The 11,443-nt window shown below is 43.7% G+C and overlaps 1 protein-coding gene across 1 annotated transcript; it reads right to left on the bottom strand.

Annotated features, from left to right (window-relative positions):
- Positions 1–2,828: 2,828 nt before the first annotated feature.
- On the bottom strand, positions 2,829–10,770 carry Tmem70 (transmembrane protein 70). The gene is made up of 3 exons (XM_036178803.1): positions 10,473–10,770; positions 7,512–7,617; positions 2,829–3,606 (listed from the first exon to the last, which is right to left on the bottom strand). Exons 1-3 carry the CDS (start codon positions 10,665–10,667, stop codon positions 3,149–3,151), a joined length of 759 nt encoding a protein of 252 aa, XP_036034696.1. The 5' UTR covers positions 10,668–10,770; the 3' UTR covers positions 2,829–3,148.
- Positions 10,771–11,443: the final 673 nt, after the last annotated feature.

Here is an 11,443-nt window from a genome sequence, read left to right on the forward strand (position 1 = left end):
CTTCTGAAAAGCCCATACCCACACTCTGCCATGCCTCATTTTTCCTAGGCATCTATTCTAACCATTGTGCTTAATCTGTTCGTGATGTCTTTTAACAAACCCTGAGCCTACCTCAAACTGGCGTAATCTGAGATTCTTTTCTGTAGCGAAATCAACAATCTGCCTTTACCCGAGTGGGTCTCTGAAAAGAATTCTCAGGCTGCTGTTGATGGCAGCATGAAGCTATGGCTCTGCCTCCACTGCCATCACATTGCAAAGAGGAGCCTGAGGTCCAGTGGCCCCCACGTCTATTTTTGGGGTCATGACATGCAGGTTAGGTTGAAATAGCATGTCATGAGATAGCAAACAGCACGTGTAACTAGGCAGTGCTTACCATCACTGACCATTCAGGAGTGCAAGCTTTCAGAATTGTGTGAAATCTGTTCCTGGGAGACAAGCACCCCTCTGGCTCACACCAGGGCCCAGCATGAGACTCCTGGACAGAGTCCACTTCTTTGGAGTCCATTGTCAGTAGTGTAGCAGCTAGCAGAAGGGAACGACTCAAGTGTCTCTCTAGGGACCCTCACTCCTGCCAGGACTTAACATCTCCATAAAGTACAGGTTGATGACAGGGAAACTTTTTCTAGAGAAGCATCTCACTCACCACTACAGTAACAATAAGCATGTATCTGTGCAAGAAAGCAGCAGAGGCAGAGGCCCGAACTGAGATCAAGACGGCACAGCTGGATGTCCAAGTTCCATCCGCTGAACTGGCTGTTCAGAACACACGTTCTGTGTCCTAGGAAAATGGTTTCCTGCCTCAAGCGATCCACTAACATAAGCTTCTAGCAACCCTAGATTTGAATGATCTTTCTCCTGAATGGCCTCTATAGTGCTCAAGCCCACTTACACAGTCACTTAAATTTACTATCACGTCTTGCCCCAGATTTCAGATATCTCCGTAAGACAACCTGTGTTTTGCTCTTAATTTTCACTCTGGTATCCAGCAAAATACTAGAGCCCAGGTACTTGGTAAGCATCTGCCAATCTAAATCCAATGGTTTGAAGATGTGCTCTTGGCTGAAATTTTTCTAAGAGTCAACTTTTTCTGGGCATGGTGGTGTAGACCAGTAATCTGTCTCCCAAGAGGTTGAAGCTGGAAGATCCCGAGTTTAAGAGAAGCCTTGGGGGTACACAGGAGCACACATCCTGTCTGAAGACTTAAGAAAACAAAACATAACAAAAAACCATACTTCCGTTGTACACTTAAAGAGATTAAAATTGGGCTGGAGAGATGGCTCAGGGGTTAAGAGTGCTGACTCTTCTTCCAGAGAACCTGAGTTCAATTCCCAGCACCCATAAGACAGCTCACACCTGTCTGTAACTCCAGTTTCAGGGGACCCCAACACCCATGGCAAAAACCCAAATGCACATAAAAATAAATTTAAAAAGAGATAAAAATCTTGGGCTAGGTAGTGGTGGCAAACGCCTTTAATCCCAGCACTCGGGAGGCAGAGGCATGCGGACCTTTGTGAGTTCGAGGACAGCCTGGTTTACAGAACAAGATCCAGGAAAGGAGCAAAGCTACAAGGAGAAACCCTGTCTTGAAAAACCAAAAAGATAAAAATCTTGGTTTTAGACAAGATTTGGGGTTGGATGTAACCCAGATGGACTTACATAGCTAAGGGCAGCCTTAAATTCCCAAGCCTCCAACATTTACCCCTTAAATGTTAAGGTTGCAGGTGTATAAAAATCTGAAAATGCAAACTTTCCATCAAGCTAACATAGATGGCTATTTAATGGAAGGTAGTGTGAATGTATTTAGTACCAATGATTTGCCTACTATCATGAAGAGTGTTGAGGGACAAAGGGGTACAGAACAACTAACCAAACTTGGCTGTATATCCATTCTTACTATGGGTTACCATGCCAGAGGATTTAGGCAGAAACCAGTATTCTAAACCAAAAGACACAGTAACTGCTTTAAAAAAAAAAAAAAATTTATTTATTTATTATGTACACAGAAGAGGTTGCCAGATCTTATTACAAATGGCTGTGAGCCACCATGTGGGTGCTGGGAATTAAACTCAGGACCTCTTGAAGAGCAGTCGGTGCTTTTAACCTCTGAGCTATCTCTCCAGCCCATCTGCTTCTTGTAATTTATCAACTTTACACAAATGTTTTTAAGTAGAAAAAGTATATTCATATACTTAGAAAAACACAACAGAAAAACTCAAGTTATTTACTTGTTACATGCAATCTTCAGCTTATAGGCATTCAGTATTATATTACCCATATGCGGCTCAAGATTAAGTCTTTAATCTTAGGGCTCAGGAGAGACAGAGGCAGATAGATCTCTATGAATTCAAAGCCAGACTGGTCTACACAACAAGCTCTAGGCATCCAATCTTACATAGTGAAACTATGTCTAAAAAAAAAGAGAGATAAAAATAAATGTAGCCATACATATAGCAGAATACACATGACTATCCACATTTTTAACAGAAACAACATATTTTATTACATAGAAACATCATCTGAAAATTAATCAGAAATTCTGCTTAATAGTTTCAATTTTTTGTTTGTTTGTTTGTTTTTTGAGATAGGGTTTCTCTGTGTAACAGCTCTAGCTGTCCTGGAACTCAATTTGTAGACCAGGCTGGCCTCCAACTCATGGAGATCCTCCTGCTTCTGTCTCCTGAGTGCTGCAATTAAAGGCTTGTACCACCCCCACCTAGATCTACTTTCTGGGTTTTGTTTTTTTTTTTGAGCAGAGGATCGAACCCAGGGCCTTGCGCTTGCTAGGCAAGCACTCTACCACTGAGCTAAATCCCCAACCCAACTTTCTGTTTTTAAGACAGGGTCTTACACAGTCCAGGCTGACCTCAAACCTACTTCATCACCAAGGAAACCCCAAATTACTGATCTTCCTACCTGCATTTTCCAGGTGCGGGGATTATAGCTGTTCACAAGCACTCCAACTTATATGATGAGGCTCAACCCCAGGGCCTCATGTAAGGCAAACACTATTACCAACTGCACTGTGTTTGAGCCTTTAAAAACATTTAAACGTCTTTTTAAACAATCATTCACATTAACAATAACAAAATATAGGCAATCTTATTATACACTGAAACAGACATAGCATAAGCAAAAACGAACAACAGGTTCATTTTTCATCCCCATGCAGTTTCTTTTCACTGACTTCTTCTATATCATCAAAAGTGAATGGTTTGTCATATCCCATTAGATGGTTATAGTCTTCAGGGTTTGGAAAGAGCATTGGATTAACTAACAGGGACTTTGTTTTAGCATAAAAGGTGGTAAATATATGCGAGCTCTCTGGAATCTTCACATCATTTTGGTGGAATACCGTGCTGGTTTCCGAAAGCACGGCATTGTAAGTGACGGCTTTGTAAGTGTCGGTTGTGGCTTCATGGTACAACCGAATGACGTAGCCTTTGGTAAGGAAGTGGAGCAACGTGGGAGTGACCACTGCGAAGCTTCCCATGATGCCATAAAACAAGATTTGCAGAGGCAGACTTCCAAATGTCAAATTACTTTGTGAAAGATATGGTAAAAACGCAAAGCTGAGCACACTTGTAGAATAAGAGAAACATTTCACACCTAAAGAGAAAAAAAAAAAAATTAATAACTAAGTTTTATAAAACAATCAATCTATCCTATTAATTCCTCCAACCTTTTCTTCCTATACCACTGTTACAATATGAATGCAAAAAGATTCCCCTAGTTTTATGTGCTAAACACTTGGTCCCTAGAAGATAGCACAATTTTGAGAAATTTCAGAACTTTGGGAGGTAGAGCTTGGCTATAGCACTCAGGGCAGTCAGTGGGTGCATCTCGCCACACTAATAATAATAATAAAATAATAATAATAATGTTTTAAAATTTTAAAAAGAAAATTATAAAATTCAACCCATACATTGTACCATAAGCCATCAAAAGTTCAAAGAGTTCCAAGAGTTAAATGTGAAAAGAAAAAAAAGCATCATATTCTATATGTTTAGAAATTAAATAAGCAGAAATTTCACAACTACCACAAAATTAACTAAAATAAATAAATAAATAAATAAAAATAAAAAAGCATCATAGAGGTATCGTGAAGTCCTTTATAATCTGGAATGGAAAATTCTAAGTATGACTATAAATACCTGGCACACACAAGTAATCTCAGCATGTGAGACAAGAACAGAAGATCAGTTCAAGGCCAGCCTACTTTATATATCAAGTTTGAGGCTACATTCTGTCTCTGACAGAAATATTTTGAATTTATATCAGAAGGATTAGTATCTCCAACATACAAAATGCTGTGGAATGAGAAAACCAAAAAGCTTGACATTTTTAAGGGCAAATATATAAATACCCTTTTAAATAAATTTAAATAAATTGGTACAAAAATCTCATTCGTTAAGATACATGTAATTAAAATTGATGTTACTGCTTTCCCCCAAATTGACAAAAACAAGTCTGACAACTGTTTATGAAGCTGAAACTAAGCAGACACTCTTATATACTGCTATTGGCTGAAAGTTTAATTATACTGCCAGTAGTTTAAAATGGTTCCTTTCCTCTTCCCACAGGTGGTGCTATGACATCACTATGCACGAGATAAATGAGGACCATGGTGCCTCCTATGTAACTCACCCCTTCCAAAGTATCTTCTTTGCCTACTACTTTCGTTACACTGTAGTGAGTTAAGCAGTTAAAACTGGTGCCTAACTAGTATTTCACGTGTCCTTATTTGGAAATAAGAACTTTGCAGATCTAAGAACAAGATGAGATCTTGCAGGGTTAAGGTGGGCTCTAAATCTAATGAGTGCCCTTGTAAGGGCAGAAAAAATAAGAGATGCAGGGAAGGCTGCCACAGGAAGAGCCAGCAGCAGTCAAAGTGAGGCAAGCCACAAATGCTGAGGGCTGCCAGGAACCAGAAGCTGGATGGGGTAAGAGTACTTCCTAGAGCCTTCGAGAGCACGGTCCAGCTTTACACTTTTAGCCTGCAGAACTGTAAGAAAATACATTTCTTTTGTTGCTAGTTTCTAAAAAGAAACTACTAGCTAGGAGAGCGGAGCAGCAGGCACTTGATGTGACCAGACACCCTGCACCACAGTCAGGAGATAGCTTTCTCCTCCTTATTCAGCCCAGGACCCTACACATGGAATGGCAAAACCCACACTAGGATGGATCTTCCCATCTCCGATAAACTAATCTAGGCAATCTCTCTCAGACACACCCAGAGGCTCGTCCAGCTCCCCAAGCTGACAATCAGTAGGAACCATGACACCCTTCCTGCCTCTGTGCTCCTTTCACATACATCTCTTCAGTCGGACAAGACCTAATGGAAGCCGTCTGGATGCAACCACTCGTTCTTCCTCTCCTTACCTTACCTGTAAGTAGTATCCCTAAGACATGGCAAACATGGTACCTGTAATTATCCAGGGCTGAATTAACAATAACTGAGGAGAAGCCTTCTAGAGCCAACCCATGTGGCAGAATCACAGCACTAGCTCAGTATTTCTCCCTGAGCTCCCACATAGAGAGTAGCACTGACCTCTGACACAGCGACTTTCTACTATCCATAGCACTGAAAGGCTCAGGCAAAAACTTTATTTATGCCTGTGGGCCAGAAGAGGGCACCACATCTCATTACAGATGGTTGTGAGCCACCATGTGGGTGCTGAGAATTGAACTCAGGACCTCTGGAAGAGCAGTCGGTACTCTTAACCTCTTAGCCATCTCTCCAGTCCCCTATTTTGTTTTTCAAGACAGGATTTCTATGTCTTAAAAATACACTGACTTTCCTGGAACTCACCTATTAGACCAAGCTGCCCTAGAACTCACAGATATCCACCTGCCACTGCCTCCCAAGTACTAGGATTAAAGGTGTCTACCACCACACCCAGCTCCAAGCAACCATTCTAAGGTATTGATTACTAGGGCCAGACACACAGGACAGTCAGGACTACAAAGAGAGATCCTGTCTGAGAAACAACAAAAGGCTTTTAGTCACAGCTTTTGTATTGTGACCAAATACTAGAGAAAAGCAACTAAAAAGAAGGAAAAGGTAGCCTTTAATCCCAGCACTCGGGAGGCAGAAACAGGCGGATCTCTGTGAGTTCGAGGCCAGCCTGGGCTACAGAGTGAGTTCCAGGACAGGCACAAAGCTACAGAGGAACCCTGTCTCGAAAAACAAAAAGGGAAAAGGTGGGGGCTGGAGAGATGGCTCAGTGATTAAGAGCACTGGCTGCTCTTCCAGAGGACCAGGGTTCAATTCCCAGCACCCACATGGCAGCTCACAACTGTCTGTAACTCCTGTTCCAGGGCTCTGACACCCTCACACAGACATACATGCAAGCAAATACCAATGCACACAAAATATAAATAAATAGATAAATGGTAACTTTGACACATGGTTTCTGAGATTTCAGCCCACAGCTGCTTAGCCCTATGTAGGTGGGCAACATCCTGCCACCAAGTGTATTATATAGTGGAAGACTTCATGACAAACTGGAAGCAGAGAGAGAGAGGCAGGGAGGAGCCAGGAACAAGATACTCCTTCCTCCAAGAACTCATTCCCCAGTGACCTACTTCTGGAAGAAAGCCTAAAGTTTCCAGAACTCTCAAAACAGTGCCACCAGCTGGGGTAGTTAGACTGCACTCAATACAAGAGCTTATGAGGAATACTTAAATCAAACCATAACAACCGTCTCCCGGTTTGGTTTTGTTTTTTGTTTTTTCAAGACAAGGTTTCTCTGTAGCTTTGGAGCCTGTCCTGGACTAGCTCTGTAGACCAGGCTGGCCTCGAACTCACAGAGATCCACCTGCCTCTGCCTCCCGAGTGCCAGGATTACAGGCGTGCGCCGCCACCACCACCCGGCAGTCTCCCACTTTTCTGAGACTATTCAAAATTTTTCATTTTTCTGTTGACAAGTGACCTAAGAAGAAAAGCTTCAAAGCCTCAATGCCTAGCTGTAAGATCACAAAACCACAATTTAGCCTTCAACCATCTTTAAAATTTCCGAAAGGGAAAGTCTCAACCTCTACATTGTATCAATGGCTTCAAGGAAAAAAAACCAATTTTCCTCATGTGTTATATTAATTAAGTGATGCTAAGAACATACGTAACATGCTAAAAGTTTACTGGGTAGGGATAAGCCCAGGCAGCCTCAACCCCACACAAAGAACTACAGGCAACTGAGTAAAGCTGGGCTTGGGGAAAGTGGTCCTCCCCAGAGAAGAGCACACCAACTGGTTTTCCAGAGCAAAAGTGTCAGCCCTGAAAACACAAACAAGTAGCAGGTTATAGTTAGGTGTGTGTACACACATATGCATGCAACAACAATTAGTGAAGAAAAGAGGCCATGAATTTGAAGGAGAGTGAGGAGGAATATATGGGAGGATCTGAAGGCAGAAAAAGGGAAGAGAGAAATGTAATTAAATTATAATCTCAAAAATATAAAAAGAGGGAAAAAAAACACCAAAACAAGAAAATAACATCACTTCAGATTACCCACCAAACACTGTGCGGGCCAGGTTCCCAGTATAAATCAGTTTTCCATCTTCTGGTTTATCAAACTGTGTATGTAAGCAGCGGACACATTGCTTCCAACAAACAGGTACCTATTGAAACAAGAAACCATTGACTAACCGGCTTTTTGAATAAATTTTTAGTTTTAGTTTATTTATAAATAAATAAAAATAAAGTCAAAGCTTTATTTTTATTTATTTATAAAGAAGACAACTTGTTACAATGTGACATAAAGAACTTCAAATTAAGAAAGACCTTATCTTTTTTTTCTCTTTTTTTTTTTTTTTTTGAGACAGGGTTTCTCTGTGTAGCTTTGCGCCTTTCCTGGATCTCACTTTGTAGACCAGGCTGGCCTCGAACTCACAGAGATCCGCCTGAGTCTGCCTCCCCAGTGCTGGGATTAAAGGCGTGCGCCACCACTGCCCGGCTGATAATTATATTTTTTTTCCCTTTTTTTCTCTGTGTAGTTTTAGTGCCTGTCTTGGATCTGGCTCTGTAGACCAGGTTGGTCCTGCCTCCTGTGCACCACCTTTGCCCATCTGACTTTATCTCTTAAAAATCAGGTTGGGGAGCCGGGCGGTGGTGGCCAGCACTTGGGAGGCAGAGCCTGGTGGATCTCTGTAAGTTCATGGCCAGCCTGGTCTACAGAGCAAGGTCCAGGACAGGCTCCAAAACTGTACAGAAAAACCCTGTCTCAAAAAAACAAACAAACAAAAACAAAACAAAAAATCAGGCTGAGGGATGGATGGAGAGGCTCTGTGCTTAAGAAGGCTTACTGCTCTTCTAGAGGATCAGAATTGAGTCCCTGCCCCCACATGGCTGCTTACAACCTTCTGTAACCCACGTCCATGGGATCTAATACCCTCTCCTGGCCTCCATGGGTACTGCATGCATGTGGTGCACGGAGATGCATGAAGACAAAACACCCATACATATAAAATAAAAATCTTAAAATAAATTAGGTTGAAAATGATAGAAAAGACACCCAGCCAGATAGCAGTGGTGCACCTCCTTAATACCAGCACTCGGGAGGCAGAGGCAGACAGATCTCAGAGTTCCAGGTCTGCTTGGTCTACAGACTAAGTTACAGGGCGGCTGGGACTATACTGAGAAACCCTGTCTCAGAAAAAAAAAAAAAAAAAAAAAAAAAGACACCTAATGTCGACCTTCAGGTATGTGTATTTAAACATACACTACATATGCACAGTTTTTATAGTTTTTAAAATTAATTTTAATGCAATAATCTTAGCAAAACACTGTGAATTGAGGTTGTGTTCTGGTAGGTGTGTACACATGTGAGTACATCAGTGTCCAGAGATCAAACCATAGTCATGAAGGCAAGAGTCCACACAGGCTAGGCCATCCTGCCACTCCTGTAGCTTTAATGTCTGTATGCCTGCCTCTGCCTCCCAAGTGCTGGGATTAAAGGCATGGATGGACCACCACTGCCAGGCTTATAACTAGTATTTTTTTTTTTTTTAAAAGACTGTTTTCCTAAAAACCTTGTAAGTACCTTGTACCTCATTTTTGTTTTGAGGATAAAGGTCTCCACAATGTAGTCCAGGTTGGCCTCCAACTGACAATAGAGCCCATGTTGATCCCTTGCCTCAGCCTCATGAGCTACCACTGGGATTATAAATGTATGACACCATACCCAGCCCTTTTATCTCTTAGAAAATATTGCTGGAGCCGGGCGGCAATGGCACATACCTTTAATCCCAGCACTTGGGAGGCAAAGCCAGGTGTAAGTTTGAGGCCAGCCTGGTCTACAGAGCAAGATCCAGAACAGGCTCCAAAACTATACAGAGAAACCATCTCAAAAACAAAAAAGAAAAAATTGCTTGAATGCTACATGAAATTTCACAGTATCAGAAGTTTTCCAAATATGTGAAAATGATTATCTAAAAATGAACTTCACACTGCTCATAGTTAAAAATGTAAAAAGTAAGCCTAGTTTGTGTTCAAATTCAGCTAAGAAGCTAATATCTGCCCGGGAAGGTGACACATGTCTTTAATCACAGCACTCAGGAGACAGAGGCAGGAGGATCTCTGAGTTTGAAGCCAGTGCCAGCTGGTCTGTGTGTTCCAGAACAGCCAAGGCTACATATCAAAACGCTACTGCAAAGATACTAAACAAAACTAAATAATCCAATATCCACTTTAGGCATTTCTTCAAAGTTTACTATTATGTTTTGGGGTTGTTTTTTGTGTGTTTGTCTTGAGACAAGAGTTTCTTTGTGTAACAGCCCTGATTGTCCTGGAACTAGCTCTGTAGACTAGATTGGCCTCAGATTCAGAGATGCTCCTGACTCCTGGGATTGAAGGCAAGCACCACCAACCCAACCCACCTTCCGCAAAGTTTATTAATGCTTACATTTCTCTCAGCAATCAAAGAAATTCCTAAAAATAGAAATAAACACAGGCCTCACAATGAGTTCTTTCGAATCTGTCTTCAGGCACTGCACCAATTTCTTAGCAAATCTACCTTTCTGACCTTCAGCTTTGGGGTAAGAAAGAAACTAGTTCCAGTGTGGTGGTGCACGCTTTAAATCCTAGCACTAGAGAATCAGAGGTAGGCAGGTCTTTGTGAGTTCGTGGCCAACTTGGTCTACTTAGCGAATTCAGGCCAGCAGACACCTTGTCTTTAAACACGCACGCACGCGCGCAGAAACTAAACTCAGCGTTGTTATCACAAACCACACAAACTGGAACCACCTGTGAAGTGCCTGAACAGCGCAGGAGAGAAGAATCACTTTCTCCCTTTGCAGGCTGTTCATCCCTGGACCGCCAGCCGCAGCGGGATCCGAGGCCTGCTCTTCCCGGGCCCGCACACGGAGGCTCCCTCCGCACTGGAGCTCAGGACAGAAGGCTGAGACCAGCCTCCACCACCACCCCCAGATGGCACGCTCCGCCCGCTCCCCGCCACCCCAGCCCACGGATGGCCGACCTGCGCTCCCCCGAGTCGCCGGCCCGGCTCGGGTCGCTGCAGGAGCACGCCGCTCAGCAGTCGCGAGGGCTCGACGCGGGGGGCCGCACGCCAGAAGGCGAGCCCAGATCCTCGGAGCGCGGTGGCCGCACACCATGTCGCCCTCCTCCCTCCGGGTCCCGCGGCCCACCGGCCGCCCAAAGCCAACAGCAACATGGGGCGACTTTGGTGTGGCCGCTGACACCCTCCAGATGCGGCCAAGGACGCCAAAACGCAGCACTTCGCCGCAGAGGCCCGGAAGTGCGGCGAGGCCCCGCCCCCTAGGGCTGACCACGCAGCGGGATTGGTGCCCGCGCGTGCGCAGAATATGCGGCCGGCCTGCAACCTTCCCAACCTAGTTGGTTCCAGGCAGCAAAGGATCTGCAAATTCCAATTCCCTGGGTTCTTAGCATGTGATCGGCTTTATAACCGTGTGCGAGGACAGAGTAGGGAGGCATGTAAAAAGACAAAGCCCAGAAGCCTCGTTAAATAAATACTTAATAGCCCAGCGGCGGTGGTGCACGCCTTTAATCCCAGCACTCAGGAGGCAGGGCAGGAGGATCTCTGTGAGTTCGAGGCCAGTTGGTCTACACAGTGAGTTTCTGGACAGGCTCCAAAGATACACAGAGAAACCTCGTCTTCGTAAAACCAGACGGTGTTGGCGCATGCCTGTAATCCCAGCACTCGGGAGGCAGAAGCAGGTGGAGCTCTGTGAGTTCGAGGCCAGCCTGGTCTAAGGAACTAGTCCAGGACAGGCTCCAAGCTACAGAGAAACCCTGTCTCAAAACAACAACAACAACAAAAAGTGGTTTTGGAAAGCCAGGCTTGATGGCGCAAGCCTTTAATCCCAGCACTCAAAAGGCAGAGGTAGGACAGGAAGGGCTGTTTTACAAAGAAACCCTGTCTTGTGGGGTAGGGGGAAAGTGGTTTGAGAAAATGATTTTAGCCTATCA

This window comes from Onychomys torridus, chromosome 2, assembly GCF_903995425.1.
Source record: "Onychomys torridus chromosome 2, mOncTor1.1, whole genome shotgun sequence".
In the NCBI taxonomy this organism is placed as follows: domain Eukaryota; kingdom Metazoa; phylum Chordata; class Mammalia; order Rodentia; family Cricetidae; genus Onychomys; species Onychomys torridus.

Bases quoted from the DNA above. Each gene is read 5' to 3' on its own strand.
- Tmem70 (XM_036178803.1), bottom strand. From the start codon at position 10,667: ATGTTGCTGTTGGCTTTGGGCGGCCGGTGGGCCGCGGGACCCGGAGGG. The intron at 7,618-10,472 runs GTCGGCCATCCG...TTGTTTCAATAG, and splicing joins GGCGACTCGGGGGAGCGCAG to GTACCTGTTTGTTGGAAGCA. The intron at 3,607-7,511 runs GTGGGTAATCTG...TTTTCTCTTTAG, and splicing joins CCTGGCCCGCACAGTGTTTG to GTGTGAAATGTTTCTCTTAT.